This window comes from Panthera onca, chromosome D3 (genome assembly GCF_046562875.1).
Source record: "Panthera onca isolate mPanOnc1 chromosome D3, mPanOnc1 haplotype 2, whole genome shotgun sequence".
Taxonomy (NCBI): Eukaryota; Metazoa; Chordata; class Mammalia; order Carnivora; family Felidae; genus Panthera; species Panthera onca.
Window position 1 is genome coordinate 28,645,831 of NC_138350.1, and position 14,730 is coordinate 28,660,560.

At 46.2% G+C, this 14,730-nt stretch overlaps 2 protein-coding genes across 2 annotated transcripts in view; one reads left to right on the forward strand and one right to left on the reverse strand.

Moving 5' to 3' along the window:
• Nucleotides 1-14,730, forward strand: part of PI4KA (phosphatidylinositol 4-kinase alpha) — a 113,718-nt gene that overhangs the window by 48,144 nt on the left and 50,844 nt on the right. The window lies entirely within an intron of this gene.
• SERPIND1 (serpin family D member 1) lies at nt 1,510-14,033 on the reverse strand. Its single transcript, XM_060613064.2, has 5 exons — nt 13,927-14,033; nt 9,627-10,522; nt 5,337-5,610; nt 3,252-3,396; nt 1,510-2,352 (listed from the first exon to the last, which is right to left on the reverse strand). The coding sequence occupies exons 2-5, from the start codon at nt 10,504-10,506 to the stop codon at nt 2,161-2,163; spliced, it is 1,491 nt and encodes a 496-aa protein (XP_060469047.1). The 5' UTR covers nt 10,507-10,522; nt 13,927-14,033; the 3' UTR covers nt 1,510-2,160.

Here is a 14,730-nt window from a genome sequence, read left to right on the forward strand (position 1 = left end):
CCAAACACTCACGTAAACCCCTTCCAAGCATTAACTCCCTTAATTTTTATAACAATGCTGCGAAGTAGGTGCTGTTATTATCCCTATTTTATAGGTAGGGAAACTGAGGCACAGAACTTGCCTCAGCGTCCCACAGCTGCTAATTGTCAGAGCCAGGGTTGGGACCCAGGCAGCCTGGCCCAGAGTCTGTGCTTTGAATTAATACTCTATGGCCTTAAAACCTGGATCAGCTATTTTCTGAAAAAGGGGGTCTGAGTGCATTCTGAGTGGATGTAGGTGAATGAAAAGCATGGAGGATGGAGGGCCTTGACCTGGGCCAGGTCACAGAGGAGGGCTGGCTCCAGCGAAGTGGGATAGGTCACATTGGAAGGGAGACGGCTGCCTTTTGGGTAGGGGACAGGCATGGCAAAGGGCTACAGGCAGAGTTTTTGAGAGAGCCACATTTAGGAATGGGAGGGGCACGAGGAACCAGCAGAAAAAAAAAATGCAGGGCAAGCATTTCCTGAAAGGACTGTGTGGAAGTGAATTGGAGAAGGAATTCAAGGAGTGGGGTGTCAGCAAGCTCAGGGCTTCCCAAGAGCACAGGAGACTGTGATAGGGAAAGACATTGCCTCAGTCCTGCACTGGTCAGTAAATACAGGAGGTGGAGGCTCTGGTGCAGGAAGCTGGGAAGGAAGCAGGTAGAGAGGTGTATTAAGAGTTAACAGGAGGGCCTGGGACAGATCATGTTTCCTCTGTGACCTTTAATTGTTTCTTCAGCTGCCAAAAGAAGATGGTAACAGCTTGAACCCCTAGAGCTGGTATGAGGATTCAGTGATAACCTGCCTGCACACCCATCACAGCGCCCCCTACCATGGGGAGCATGAGGTGCTCTGCTTTTGCTGCCCCATAACTGGAATTGGTCTCACTGAGTCTAAAACCCTCTATGACAAGACTCCACGGGTGACCCTGGAGTCAAGCCAACCTGTGCTCAAACCCTGGTCTTCCTCCTCTGCAGAAAAGGGAAGAGAAAACTTCTCCTGTGGGGGTCAGAGTTAGCCACACAGCACTTGGGATGCTCTCCCTGTCACTGCCCATAATCCCCAGACTGCAGAGGTGCCCCCACTCTTGAATTCTGAGCAGCCTTTTTGGATTCCACTCGTCTTATCCGAGTAAGGAAGGATCTGGAAACATATTCCTCAGATGCCACCTGTTTTCTCAAACCAGACCTACTAAAGGAAGTTGTCTGATGGTCTCCCTGTGTCCAGGCATAAAGCTGGAGCATGTGCCCCACTTAAAGACTAGCATTTCAGGAATTTCCACAAAGCCCCATCTACAACATCTTTGCCCCCTCACTCACCACATCCTGATCCTGAGGAACATGCCCCATGTGTAGCACATAAGTCACTGTGAAGAACTCAAGTTGCTTATTGTCAACTTCTGTCATTCCTAGGGATGTCAGCTGTTTTGAATTTGGCTTTTCGTAGTTATTTGAGCCTCAATAGAGAAAAAATAGAAAATTATAACAGACACAGTAAAAGTGGCGATATTTATTTATCGCTAAGGTAGGAAGCATGGCCATGTGTACATGCTGTCTTCTGGGCAGCAGTGAGGTGATAGCAGAAATATAGATGACATTTAGCATCAGTTTGGAAGGTTGAACCTCGAGAGAATGAAGCGCTAACACCCAGGTCACCCCTTAAATGTCATGAGGTTGCGTCTGTCCTAGGCACCAGCCTTGGGAGAGGTGAGAAATTAGTCCTGCAGCTCATTTCTGTGTTCTGTGTTCAGATGAGGAGCGCTGGTAATTTGAGTAATAGAGCCAAATGCTCAAGGACGGGGACTGCAGGGGAAGGAGGTGTGCAGGCAGGACCTCCACAGGTTTGCACTGAGGAGGAGGGAGTAAACCCATCTGTATGTTGTTGACACCCTCTAGGTAACAGCTGACATGTCACAGGTACATTAACTTCTATGAACTGCTGGCATTATTCACTGTGCTGAACTGATTCCAGTGAGCTTCTTGGTCGTTTGTAAATTTCTTGTCTCCTATGGGCCTCGATTTCAGAATGGTAGCATAAACCATGAAAGCCATGATGGCAAAACATCTCCGTTCTCATTGTTAGAATGGAACCAGAATTACAGAGTGGCCCCAAAACACTTGAAATGCCCAGACCTCCACCTTTAAGACTTGGTGGGGTTGGCAACTCTCCCCATGAAGAGTAGGCAGCTGGTGCGGTGCTCATAGATGAGGAACAGGAAGGGGCGGTCGACAGTGAAACGGACTTGGGTAGACAGTGGCATGAACCCCACAGTGGTCACGGCGGCAGCTTGGGTGCCCTCTTCGTTCACCATGATGGTACCTTGGTGCTTGAACTGTTTGAAAATGGAAAGGAAAGTTGTCAGATCTCATCAGTGGGCACACAGAGGGAGGGATAGAGAATAGAGTGGAGTCTCCTTTCATTCAGGGTGGAAAGACCGCATACAAGGCCCAAACCACAGCTGGTCAGAAGGACCCTTGAAGGTCTTGCTCACCTCCTTCCAGGTGCAGTAATTGTGCTCAGAACCTGTGTTGTGTAAACTGTGTATCTTTTTTTTTTTTTTTAATGTTTATTTTTGTGAGATTGAGAGAGACAAATTTTGAGTGGGAGAGGGACTGAGAGAAAGGGAGACACAGAATATGAAGCAGGCTCCAGGCTCTGAGCTGCCAGCACAGACCCTGATACGTGGCTCAAACTCACAAACCATGAGATCATGACCTGAGCCGAAGTCAGACATTTAACCAACTGAGCCACCCAGGCGCCCCTAAACAGTGTGTATCTTTAAACTCCCAACATTACAGTCGCTCATAGTGGTGACAGTATGAGTGGTCTGCCAGCAAGAGAGCAGCTCTAGGTGCATTGCCAGAAGGGTTGGGCCTCGATCTGCATGTTGTTTGGACTGGTATTCTCTCTTTTTTTGTGAAGTGTCTGTGGTTGTGTTAAGTTCAGCATGCAGGTCATGCAGTGTCTCTGCATGTATTTAATGAGCCTTTCATGATTCAGCTGGGTGTAGGTATTTCACAGATTGGAGCACACACCCCATCTCTTTCTGCTGTCAGTGGGAATGGGGGCTACCATGGTGCTCCCTAAAACAGACTACCCTGCCCACTCAGTGCCTGACAGACCCAGGGAGAGCAGACCCAGCACCCCTGAGCATCTCTGAGACAGGAGGGAGGCTTTGCTGGGGGAAGATCCTGGGGTCAGGTGAAGAGGGTGGACAAGGGGAGAGATTACCAGATCGATGGTGATCCTGTGGTCTGAGATTCCTGCCATATTGCTGTCTTTGTCAAACAGTGCTGTGACTCCCATTGACTTCAAGGCCACCACCAGGTTGTAGTTCTTCTCCAGCTTGAATTTAGGCAGAAGCACCTCTCGAGTTCTGATCAGAGAAGGAAAGGGGGCCCAGTTTTATTGAACCACAAGTTATACAAGAATCATGTCTTTCCCTCAGATGTCCACAACCTACCTTTCTCCCACCAACCCCAGGTTGCTTTTACCACAGAATTAATGCAGCACTTCTTAAAATTCACATCCTAGTACTGTCAGTTGAGGATTTGGGAGAGACCATCCATTATGATTCCAGTTCCTTAAAATGGAGGTATGGTTAGTACTGTGCAGTCATTTCCTCCATACTGTGGGATTCACATCCTGCCTTCCTGGCCAGCAGCAGAATGGTTACTGGTTTATGGTTTGAGGGTATCTAAAATAATTCTCTTGTTTGGGTCCTTGATTTTAGGCATTTCTTATTTCGTTAAGTAAGCAATTAAATATCTGGTCAGTGTACTGAAAAAAGAAGCCTTCATTTGCCAGACAGTGCTAAATGTTCTCAGTCCTTGCCTCAACACATTCAGTCCTTATGGATAAACAGCAACTCTAGTGCCCATAGGGCCAAGTCCAGCACATGAAGGAGATAAAGAGGACATCAGACATGGTCCCCCTTTTCAAGAGTTTGCTTTCCTTTTGCCAAGCCAGTACTCACATGTGTGGAGCAACAGAATTGTAAAGGTGGTATGATAATGTCTGAACAACTAGAATAGATCTAAGTACTGGAGCCATCCAACAGGGGATGGGGAGGAGGGATATTCCTGTGGCCTGGAGGCTGCCCACAGCTTGAGAGATGGTATGAGCAAAGCCTGGAGGGAGCTTAAGGCTGTGGTCTGGCTGGGGTACAATGGGGCACTTGGCAGGTGGGGAGGAAAGAGGAGGAGGGCTGGAGCAGGTTAGATGGGGGCTGTGTCTGTGGGCCTAGCCAAGAAGCTAGGCCACATCCCATGGGCAGGGAGCCCACAGAGAGCTTATGAGAAGAGGAGGCGGAGTGGGAGGGTGTTTTGGGAATGCTGTTTGGAGGCCAGTATGGGGTGGCTTGAGGAATGGAATGGACAGACTGGTTAGGCTTTCCTGGCTCAGGGTAGGAGGTCATGGGCAGTGAGGTTAAGAAGGATGCAGGCACAAGAGGGGACTTTTTTTGTTTTCTTTTTGAGAGAGAGAGAGAGACAGAGAGAGAGAGAAAGAGAATCTCAAGCAGGCCATATGCTGAGCTCAGAGCCTGACATGGGGCTCAATCCCATGACCCTGGCTTCATGACCTGAGCCGAAATCAAGAGTCAGATGCTCAACCGACTGAGCCACCCAGGCATCCCTCATTTCTTTGTATTCTTGTCCCAAAAGGAAATCTGAACCAAATTCATATCTTAATATGGGCCTAGCCAGTATTAAATAAAGCAGAAAAACAACTTTTTTATTCTTTCTGCCATGATCCGCTAATAGTCATAGTAAATATTTAAAACCTGTAGTTTTGTCTATGGAGTAATAAATAGTAAGAGGAAAATCATGAGTGACATGTCCTTAATAGGCTACAAGGACCACAGGATTTCCTGCTCAGGAAAGGGAAAGCTCATCTTTGTTGAACACCTCTCAGGCACCAGGCGCTGTGAGGGATGCTCAATATTACATTTCTATTTATTTCTCTCTGTGACCCTGGGAAATCATGGAATCATGCTACCTTTACGGATGACAAAGCCAGGGCTCAAAGCCACAGAGCAACTAGATGGCAGAGCCAGGATTGTTTCCATACTGGCACAAAGTCACCTGCTCCTCACTTCTGAAACTGTCATAGGGAAGGCAGATGTGTTTCTCACAGATGCTTTCTGATTACTTCTCACTGAGCAGGAAATTTGGGCTGAATTAACGAGAGTGGCCCAGTGTAACAGTTCTTGTTTTTTTTGTGCACACAGCTTCCTTCTTAAAATGACCAAAGTTCCCAGTATTCCTGGGCTCTCCCAGCCTCCCAGAGATCAAAAGAACATTCAGCTTAAAGTACCTGTTTGTCATGCTTTTCTGCCATCTCTCCACCACCTGCGGTGTCAGCTGTGTCTCAAGGGTCTTCATCCCAGACAGCTTGTGAGGGACCACAATTAGCATGCTGATGCCCCCCACATACTCCAGCTGCAGGACATCACAGTCCAGCTCCTGGTCATTTGCGGCCAGAAAGTTCCCCTTGGTCTGCATCATGGAAACTTTGACTACTTCTCGTTCATTGAGTCGGAAGTTGTGGTTGTGTGTCATTTCTACTGGGAATTTATTCACCCAGGATCCTGTAAAGTCAACAAGAACAAGGCTTTTATTAAAATGTTATTTTAAAGCAGTGGTCCACACATGTAAGTGTACAACAGAAACACCCGAAGGACTTGTTCTGGCTACAGGGCCCACCCCCAGAGTCCCTGGTTCTGTAGGTCTGATTTGAGCCAAGAACTTGGATTTCTAACAAGTTCCCAGGTGATGCTGATGCTCCTGGTCCAGAGACCACACTTTGAGGACCACTGTTCTAAATGATTCCAAGAAGGTCAGAATGCTAACATACTTGTAGGAAGCGTATAATGGTAGAGAAATAGACTGGAATGAATTCTGGTGTAGATGCAGGCACTAACTAGTTGTTTGACTCTAGCAAGATGCCTAACATGCCTGGACCTCTGCTTGTTGTTGATCTATAAAAAGAGTAGCTTTTTTCTCATGACAGCTCTAGTTTGATGGCTTTCATCCTTTCCACTCTGCGATTCCATAGGGACTAGCTGCACACACTGATGATGCCATCAGATCTTCACATCAGATTTGGGTGTGGGGTGTCTACATAGCTCAGTCGGTTAAGCATCTGACTCTTGATTTCCATTCAGGTCATGATCTCATGGTTTGTGAGATCAAGCCCCAGGTCAGGCTCTATGCTAATAGCACAGAACGTGCCAGGGATTCTTTGTTTCCCTCTCTCTCTCTGCCCCCCTTCCTCGTTTGCACACACACACACTCTCTCTCACTCTTATTCTCTCAAAATAAATAACTAAACTAAAAAAAAAAAAAAAAAAAAAAAAAAAAAAAAGATTCCGGTGTAACACTGTATCCAGGAATAGGCACGCCTCTCTTTTAGCTCTAAGGTGCTGGTAGCTACTAATGACTGCTGACTGACAATGGAGAACTGGCAGTGTGCCTGCGTTCCCCTAAGCATCTCTCCTGGATCACTCATTCCTTCCTCCTAGCAACCATATGAGGTGCATGCTTTTTATTATTAGCCCTGTTTTACAGACAAGGAAGCAGAGGCACAAAGAGGCTAAGTAACTTGTTCTAGGTTTCCAGTTGGTAGTTAGAACTGCTGGGATGAGGTAAGCTGGAGGTTCTTTAGGAGGAGGTTTAAACAGCCTGCCTGTGATGGGAGCTAGGTTTCCTTCTCCCTGTGCGGGCCTCTGCCCCAGGCTTCTCAGCCTCGGCACTGTTGACATTTGGGAAGTTCTCTGTTGTGGGGGCTGTCCTGCCTTGTAGGGTGTTTAGCAGCATCCTTGACCTTTGCCCCTGAGATTCCAGGGGTGCTTCCCCCTGCCCCCAGGTTGTTGCAACCACGGATGTCACATGTCTCCTAGGATTCTTCTGACTTCCTCCTGAGGCCCAACCTCTGTTTTTATTGGCTTTGCAATGTGGTTATAACATTTGTAATTAAAAATCAAATTAGTAACAGATTTAGAAGCTGGTGATTAAAATTACACTTCTAGGGACGTCTGGGTGGCTCAGTCAGTTAAGTGTCCAACTCTTGATTTTGGCTCAGGTCATGATCTCACGGTCATGACTTTGAGCCCTGTGTCAGATCTGAGCTGGATGTGGAGCCCAAGATTCTCTCTCTCCCTCTCTCCCTCTGCCCCTCCCCCACTCACACACACACTCTCTTTCTCTCAAAATAAAATAAAATAAAATAAAATAAAATAAAATACACCTCTAGACCTTCCTTTCTTTTGATAAGCATCAATGAAAGACTAACTCCTATTAGCATTTCATCCCTCTGATTCCAACACTAAATTAAGTGACTATCCAACATGAGGGGAAAAGGACGCACATATGTTTGCCACTTTTGCCCTTTGGCATTACACTGGTCACTGTGTGCAGGAGGTCATAAACTGACTGTCCTAGTTATTTCTGAAGCCCATGCTGGCACGAGTGGCTTGCTGCTGTGTTTCTCTGTCTATTCCTAATCATCCAGCTACCCTAATGCATAGGCATTCGTGTCCGGGGTGCCCCACAGACCATTAAGACTGAGGGCCTTGATGCTGCCCAAGTAACTTACACTGGCTGTTCTAAAGCCATTCCTAAACATAGGTTAGTTGCCCATAGAAGCAGAGTAAACATCACTAGCAATATCATACCTATTTAATATATTATATGACATTGACATCTGCAGTTTTACTCCTTCAAGTTCATTAAACTCCTGCCACATTCCACATACTGGGCTAGCACTGTATCACTGTCTCTTGCAGTCCTGCACACAGCCCTGTTAGAGTAGATGTTGTCATCTCTGTGATAAAGGTGAGGAAACTGAGTCGCAGAGACATTGAATGACTTTCCTGAGGCCACATGAATAGGGAGTGGTGAGGCCAGGGCTTACACTCCAGTTTGCTCACTTCCAAAAGACATACTTACAGCCAGTAATAAAAATTATATGTATGTGTTCACTGTATATATAGTTTATGTGTGTGTGTGTCTGTCACAAGCCTGCTAGAGCCTCAGCCTTTGATCTACCCACCACAAGGCCAGCGGTGTGCCTGGCATTTGGGGGGGAAGCCCAGGGACCTGGCTTAGCCTCCATGTCCCTCCTGTGGTCTTGGCTGCTTCAGCCCTACTTTGCCCATCTGGCAGAATGCCTACCTGACACAGCTGTGAGGAGGTCTCGGCTTACCTTCAGCAGCCCCACCACCTCAGAGCAGCAGCCAAGAGAGGTCTCCTGTCCTTCACCTCCCTGGGCTGCTATAACCAGCACTGGAGCTAAGTAGCGAAGAAGCGTGGCCTCCCAGGCCTGGGGGACTGACTCTAGCTGGTGCCTGCCAGTTCTTGGTGGCAGAGAGGAGAGTGATTGTGTGTCACCATGAGTCGTTGAGATGTAGACTCATTCCTTGTGTCTGCCCTCTGGCTCTCTAGGCTTGCAGAGTGGGGTAGAGGTTTCTTCTGGTTCAGGTCCCAGTGAGGGCACTATGAAAGAGGTCTGGGTTTTACAAGTCCATTGCCAATTTATTTCTAGGATCCCAGGGGTCCTACGTGCATAGTGGTGTGGGGTTGGGGAATGTCCTCCTTTCTTGCCTGGCACAGAACAGTTGGTCTAGAAATAATAGTATATTTCCCCGCCCCCTCCTGCCCATTAGTGCATAAGTATCCCAAAAAGGAGTTGCAGGTGTTCATGTCAGTTAGTCAAGCTGAACAGTTTTCATACATCTGTCTTCAGCCTCTTGTCCATATTCCTGCTTACCAATAATTGGGGAAGGAGATGAAAAAAAACACCCCAAAAACCCTCAAATCTAGGCTGGCCAAATTCTAAAAAGGTTTTTCATTTTTTCTTCCAATTTAACAAAGCAACCTGGGACAACCTTGGCTCTGCCCTTAATTGACTGTGTGCCCTGGGAGCCTCATTTTACTTCTCTGTGCCTTAGCGGCTCCATCTGTAACATGCAACACTAATAACAAGGTTTTGGTGGAGATTCAGTGAGCATAAAGCACAGAGTTAGGGCTCAGTGTCAGCTGCCACCATCACCCCATCCTCGTCTTCCCTGTGAGCTAACCTGTGTCTTGGTTTCCTGGATAAATCAGAGCTAGAACATTTTTTTAAAATACTTTGTATAGTTTATTTATTTTGAGAGAGAGTGAGCGAGCATGAATGGGAGAGGGGCAGAGAGGGGGGAAGAGAGAGAGAATCCAAGCAGGCTCCACGCTGTCAGCATGGAGCCCAATGTGGGGCTTGAACCCACGAACAATGAGACCATGATCTGAGCTGAAGTCAGACACTCCACTGACTGAGCCACCCAGGAGCCTCTAGAATATAGTTCTTGATGTTCAGTCCATCTGTGCACTAAAAGTATGTTGCGAATTTGTTTTGAGAAACTTAAGCTATTCTTACCTTTAAATTTTTCTTTTTTTAATGTTTATTTATTTTTGAGAGAGAGAGCACATGCGGAAGCAGGCTCCAGGCTCTGAGCTGTCAGCACAGAGCCCAACGTAGGGCTCAAACCCACGAACCATGAGATTCTAACCTGAGCCAAAGTCGGATGCTTAACCGACTGAGCCACCCAGGTGCCCCAGCTATTCTTACCTTTAAAGTAGATGCAGTTTAGAATCATCATCTGAGTAGCTGGGTCTATATTCTCCAGAGCGTCTTTTATGAGACCCTTGGTGAGCTTCAGAATGTGGTTATTGGTTTTCAATATGAAGGCAGGGTCTGAGAAGTTAGCCTCCTGGGCCTCCGCAAAGTAGTACTCTTTTACTTTCCTTTTGAAGTCATCCAGGATTGGAAATTGCTTTTGGACATAAAGATCATTGACTGACCTCAGTGTGTACCCAAAATTCCTCCTGAAGAGGCGATGAGTCAGCTTACGGAAGAGATTGTGAATGGTCATGATCTCATACTTGCTGCTGGCATTGACAAAGTCTTTAAAATGCAAAATCGAGTGCACTTGTTCATAGGTCTCCCCCTGCAGGCCAAAGGAAATCATACCCATGGCGGTGGAAATGCCCACTGGGGCTATAAAGATGTTGTCGGAAGGACGTGCCTGCTCCTTCAGTGCTCTGTAAAGGTTGAAAGCGAACTTTGCATTGAGGATGTTGAGACGCTGGATTCGGCTCTTGCCTTGGAAGAGCTGGAGGATGTTCCCTTCGCCAGCCTCTGAATCGGTTGGCGAAACCGCATCGATGATGTCAATATAGTCATCATCTTCACTGAATATCTTCTCCAGGTCCAGGTAGTCCTCGTCCTCCTCCCCCTCTGGGATCCAGTCGTTGGTGACCGTATTTTCCTTGTGGAAGTCAGCAGGGAGAAGGGGCATGCTCAGGTTTTTGCTATTTAACTGCCCCCATTGGGGGTCTGCGGATATAGAATCTTCCCCTCCTTTCTCAAGCTGACCAGCCAGGCTGTTGCTCCCACATATAGACGTTAGGATGAGAGAAATGATGAGGGGTTGGAATGGGCATTTCATTTTGGCAGAGCTAAAGCTGGGAGAGAAAACCAATGACATGGTGAGAGGTGGCCTCATGGACCTGCTACCACACTGCTCAGATGACAAGCAGTCATCTGGGTTTTGACCCAGGAAGGTGCCCTGGGAGTCAGAGTGCTTAACCATTTTAGGATCATGAACTTTAAGAGAAGCTGGTGAAGATAAACAGGTAACTAATATTTTGTGTGGTTTCATAAACCTGCCTGAAGGATCTGTGGACCCCTACTTGAGAATCCCTTCTTTAAGGTTTGCAAAACTAAAACCATATAGAATCCTGGGGGCTTAGCATTCCCAGGGAGTTTCTTTTTCATTCATTCACTAAACTTTGTCTTCTGTTTCCAAACAACATATTTTAGGCACGGGAGGCACAAAGGTCTCCCCCACCAAAGGGTTCTGCCCGCCTGATGGGGAGCAGATGTGCAATACAGCACGGGGCTCTCATAAGGACACTACCAAAGCAGGTAGGGGTGCAGAGCTGCGGTGCGGCTCTGCTTCCTGTGGTAGGAGCAGGGTGCCAGGAGAGCTTCACCAAGCTTCACCAAGAGGTGGGGCCTGAGTGGAGATGTTGCAAAATGTATGCGGGCCAGGCTTTTCTGAAAACAGATATCCTAAAGATAATGTGAAATTTGTGTCATTATTTTGGGGTTGTGTAATTTGCATAAGATTTGGAATTTGTTGTAATGTAGTGATCCTCTGGGTGCCTAATGAAAGGTGACTGGTGGCTCGTCTTTCCCCTGGAGCCCCAGAAGCTGTGAGGTTATATGGCTTACTGCAGATGTGCTGTCTTCTTTGCATCTGTTACTTGGCTCCCACTGCTAGCAGGAGAACTACTAAAACTGTATTACTTAACTGCTTCTAGCATTGAGTTAGAAATAATCTTACCAGACTTAGAAGGTCTGTGTTAGGGTAATGTCAGCTCTTACTAAAAGGCCTGAGGGGCAGTCCCTTTATTGAAATCAACCAGATAAATTTTTAATATATATGCTGTGGTAAGTAAGCCTGTCTTTATTTACCCATCCCTTGCCTTGTTCCAAGGAAGGATGTGCCTTGATTTGTCAAATCAGTTTTACCTGCCAATGGCTTTACCTTTCTCTTGCTTACTTCCTGTGTAATAATTACATCCTGGGTAGATGAACTATCATTTGATGCTTCTGTGTTTCTCTGGGACAGCAACAGCAGGCATTTTTAATGCTACACCATCACACGTGATCCCAGCATCACTTCTGAAGAGCCCAGATGGAAGAATTGTGTCTTGTAAAGTTTCGGGTGTGTGTGTGTGTGTGTGTGTTTGTGTGTGTGTAACCATCTCCCGTTATGTAGATATTTGATCACCAGAATATCTGCTTCTAGTCCAAGCCAGATAAGAGTTACTGGCACCTGTTAAATAAATATTTGGACTTGTTAGGCCTGGAAATGGGGCTAGCTATACAGATACTCCACTTGGGATGCTCTTGGTTTTGTTGATGTTGATGACAGCAGTGGCTCTTGATAGAGTGTCTGCTGAATGCCAGGTGCTATACAAGGAACTTCATCTGTGCAACTTAACTTCATCCTTCCAGCATTTTACATACCAGAATACTGAGCCTTGTGTCACTATACGTGGCAGTGGAACCTCCACCTGTTTGCCTGGAAGCACCAGGACTGGTTTCTCTGCCCCCTAGTCTCCCTCCTTGGGTCTTCCCCTATGGTACTGTGAAAATAGTCGGCTCAAATGCTGTTCTAATCACCACCAAGAGACTTTTGAATCACACATTTTGGAGAAGGCAAATCACAGTTTCTGACTTCGAAAATGTCCGCTGTCTTTTCCTGCCCCACACCGCCCCCCCACCCCACCAGCACCCAGCTGAGGCTACCGTGCTGCACACCTATCCCACTTGCGGGAAACAACTTCTAATGTGTCTGGCTACAGGTAGAACTGGGCCCAATTTCCAGACAGAATTGGGCGTGAATATTGATAGCAGTACACTGTAAAAAGAGAAGAAAGTGAGCAACGTGATGAAAGTCTCCTTTCTAGGCTGCACTTAAAAGGATCCTTCTCAGATAAAAACAAGGTTGAAAACAACAACAGTAACGTGAATGAGTAAGAGTTCAGGAAAAGGAATCTGAGACCAGATAAGGAGGCAGAGATGAAGACATTCATGTTTTTTTCATGTATTCATGTAGTATATTTGGAAGCTTCTTATACCCTGTTTCTGCATTATCTGATAAAAAGCCAAAAATAGTGTTCATTATTCCCTTATTAGAGGAAGGAGAAAAGCTCTTTGATATTGTTTGTGGATTAAAATTAAGGATCTAAGGGGCACCTGGGTGGCTCAGTCGGTTAAGTGTCCAACTTCAGCTCAGGTCATGATCTCACGGTTCCTGGGTTCAAGCCCTGCTTCGGCGTCTGTGCTGACAGCTCAGAGCCTGGAGCCTGCTTTGGATTCTGTGTCTCCCTCTCTGTCTGCCCCTCCCCGGCTCATATTCTGTCTCTGTCTCTGCCTCTCTCTCTCTCAGAAGTAAATAAGTATTAAATTTTTTTTTAAATTAAGGATCTAAAAGGCCCATCTTCCTGTCATTTTGCCATTTATTATTAAGAATTATATAAGACACTTTAAAACTATCACTAAGTTGTGTTTAAATCCAGATGACTATCTTTGAAGAGAAGCAATATTTTTTAAAGGTAAATCATTCAAAAGTTTGCTTTTCTGGGAACTTTATATGGCGCTTTCTCATGCCAATTGTATGGAACAGGTTTAGCCTTTTTGATCACGCATCAGAGCATAACATCTGGACACCCTAGTCCCTCCAGGGTGTGTCTTCAGGCCCCAAGAGGGCAGATGTGTTGGGAGAGAAGTAACTGCCTGAAGTTTTTTAAAAAAATCTTTCATTTTAAAATAACTTCAAACTTACAGAAGTTGAAAGATCAGCATAAAAAACAACCCCTGTACACCCAGATTTCACCAGCTTTTGTATTTTAGAACAGTTGCTTTATGGCTCTCTCCGTGTGTATGCGTGTGGGTGTGCACACAGGCACACATGTGTACTCTTTTTTTTCTGAACTTTCTGACAATAGGTCACTTGTACGTCCCTCTCACTTTAAATTCTAATATTTTAGGGAAAAGTGCCTAAGGACAAGGATATTTTCATGCACCATCATAGTACAGTTATCCACTTAAAATAATCTAACACAGGCACAATACTTTATTCTAGTTCCTGTTCCAATTTTGTCAATTGTCTCAAAAATGTAACTGACGAATGTTACAATAGGCAGACTAAAAAATAAAAACATTTTTCCATTTTTAGGATGATGTAGAAAGCTTTTTGAACTTGTAGTTTGATAGAGAAATGCACCAGTTACCCATCTCTAACCACCGCATATAAGAGTTTATAATCAGCAGAAATGTCAGAAACCCAACTCACCTCTGTGCTTCTGAGAAGTGTGGCAGAGATGAAATGAGCCAAGGTCACCAGCAGGGTTTCAATGTGAACTTTGATGCTGGGCTGGTATTGGGTATTTTCCAAAGTAAATATGTCCCAAATCAAACACCATTCAACTAGCTTTGTCAGCACAAACCCCCTCGGCTGTGTCTTTGATCTCTGCTGAATGACTTCTGACTTCTCTGCCCCAGTTCTGGTGCAGCTGGTGTTTTGAAGCCCTGACTTGTCACTGTGTCAATTTGCTTGTGGACACAGTCCTTGCTGAAGCCACCACATAATTGACATACTCTTCAGAGCTCTGGAGGCTTGGTTGCATTGGGGGTAGCTATAATGTTCCCCTGAAAGCAGAGGCCCTCTGCCTGCCCTCTAGCTTTGAATTCTCCCACTGGGATGATCTCCATGTCTGACCTGGCCCTGGTCTCCAGGGCTAATGCGGCTACTAGGCACATGTCCCCATGCTTCTATTAGCATGTCCCTCTGTGAAAAGTGAAGGAAGGGAATGAGATGAGTGATTTATAACATAAGGAGACCTTGGCACTGAACTTTCTTCAGTCAGGGTTCACTCACTGTGTTCTGTGCCAGGCTTGCAGGACAGATAGGGTATTACCAAACAGTGCTTCCCAAACTTCGGGTCCTAGGCATTCACAGGGATCTGTGGGGCTAGGATCACTCTTTAAAATTAGTTTTAGGGGCGCCTGGGTGGCTCAGTCGGTTAAGCGGCCGACTTTGGCTCAGGTCATGAGCTCGCGATCTGTGAGTTCGAGCCCCACGTTGGGCTCTGTGCTG

Coding starts and splice junctions, on each gene's coding strand:
- SERPIND1 (XM_060613064.2), bottom strand. CDS start 10,506: ATGAAATGCCCATTCCAACCCCTCATCATTTCTCTCATCCTAACGTCT. Junction 3,397..5,336: donor CAGAAAAGCATGACAAACAG/GTACTTTAAGCT, acceptor TTCTCTGATCAG/AACTCGAGAGGTGCTTCTGC. Junction 2,353..3,251: donor ACAGGATCACCATCGATCTG/GTAATCTCTCCC, acceptor ATTTTCAAACAG/TTCAAGCACCAAGGTACCAT.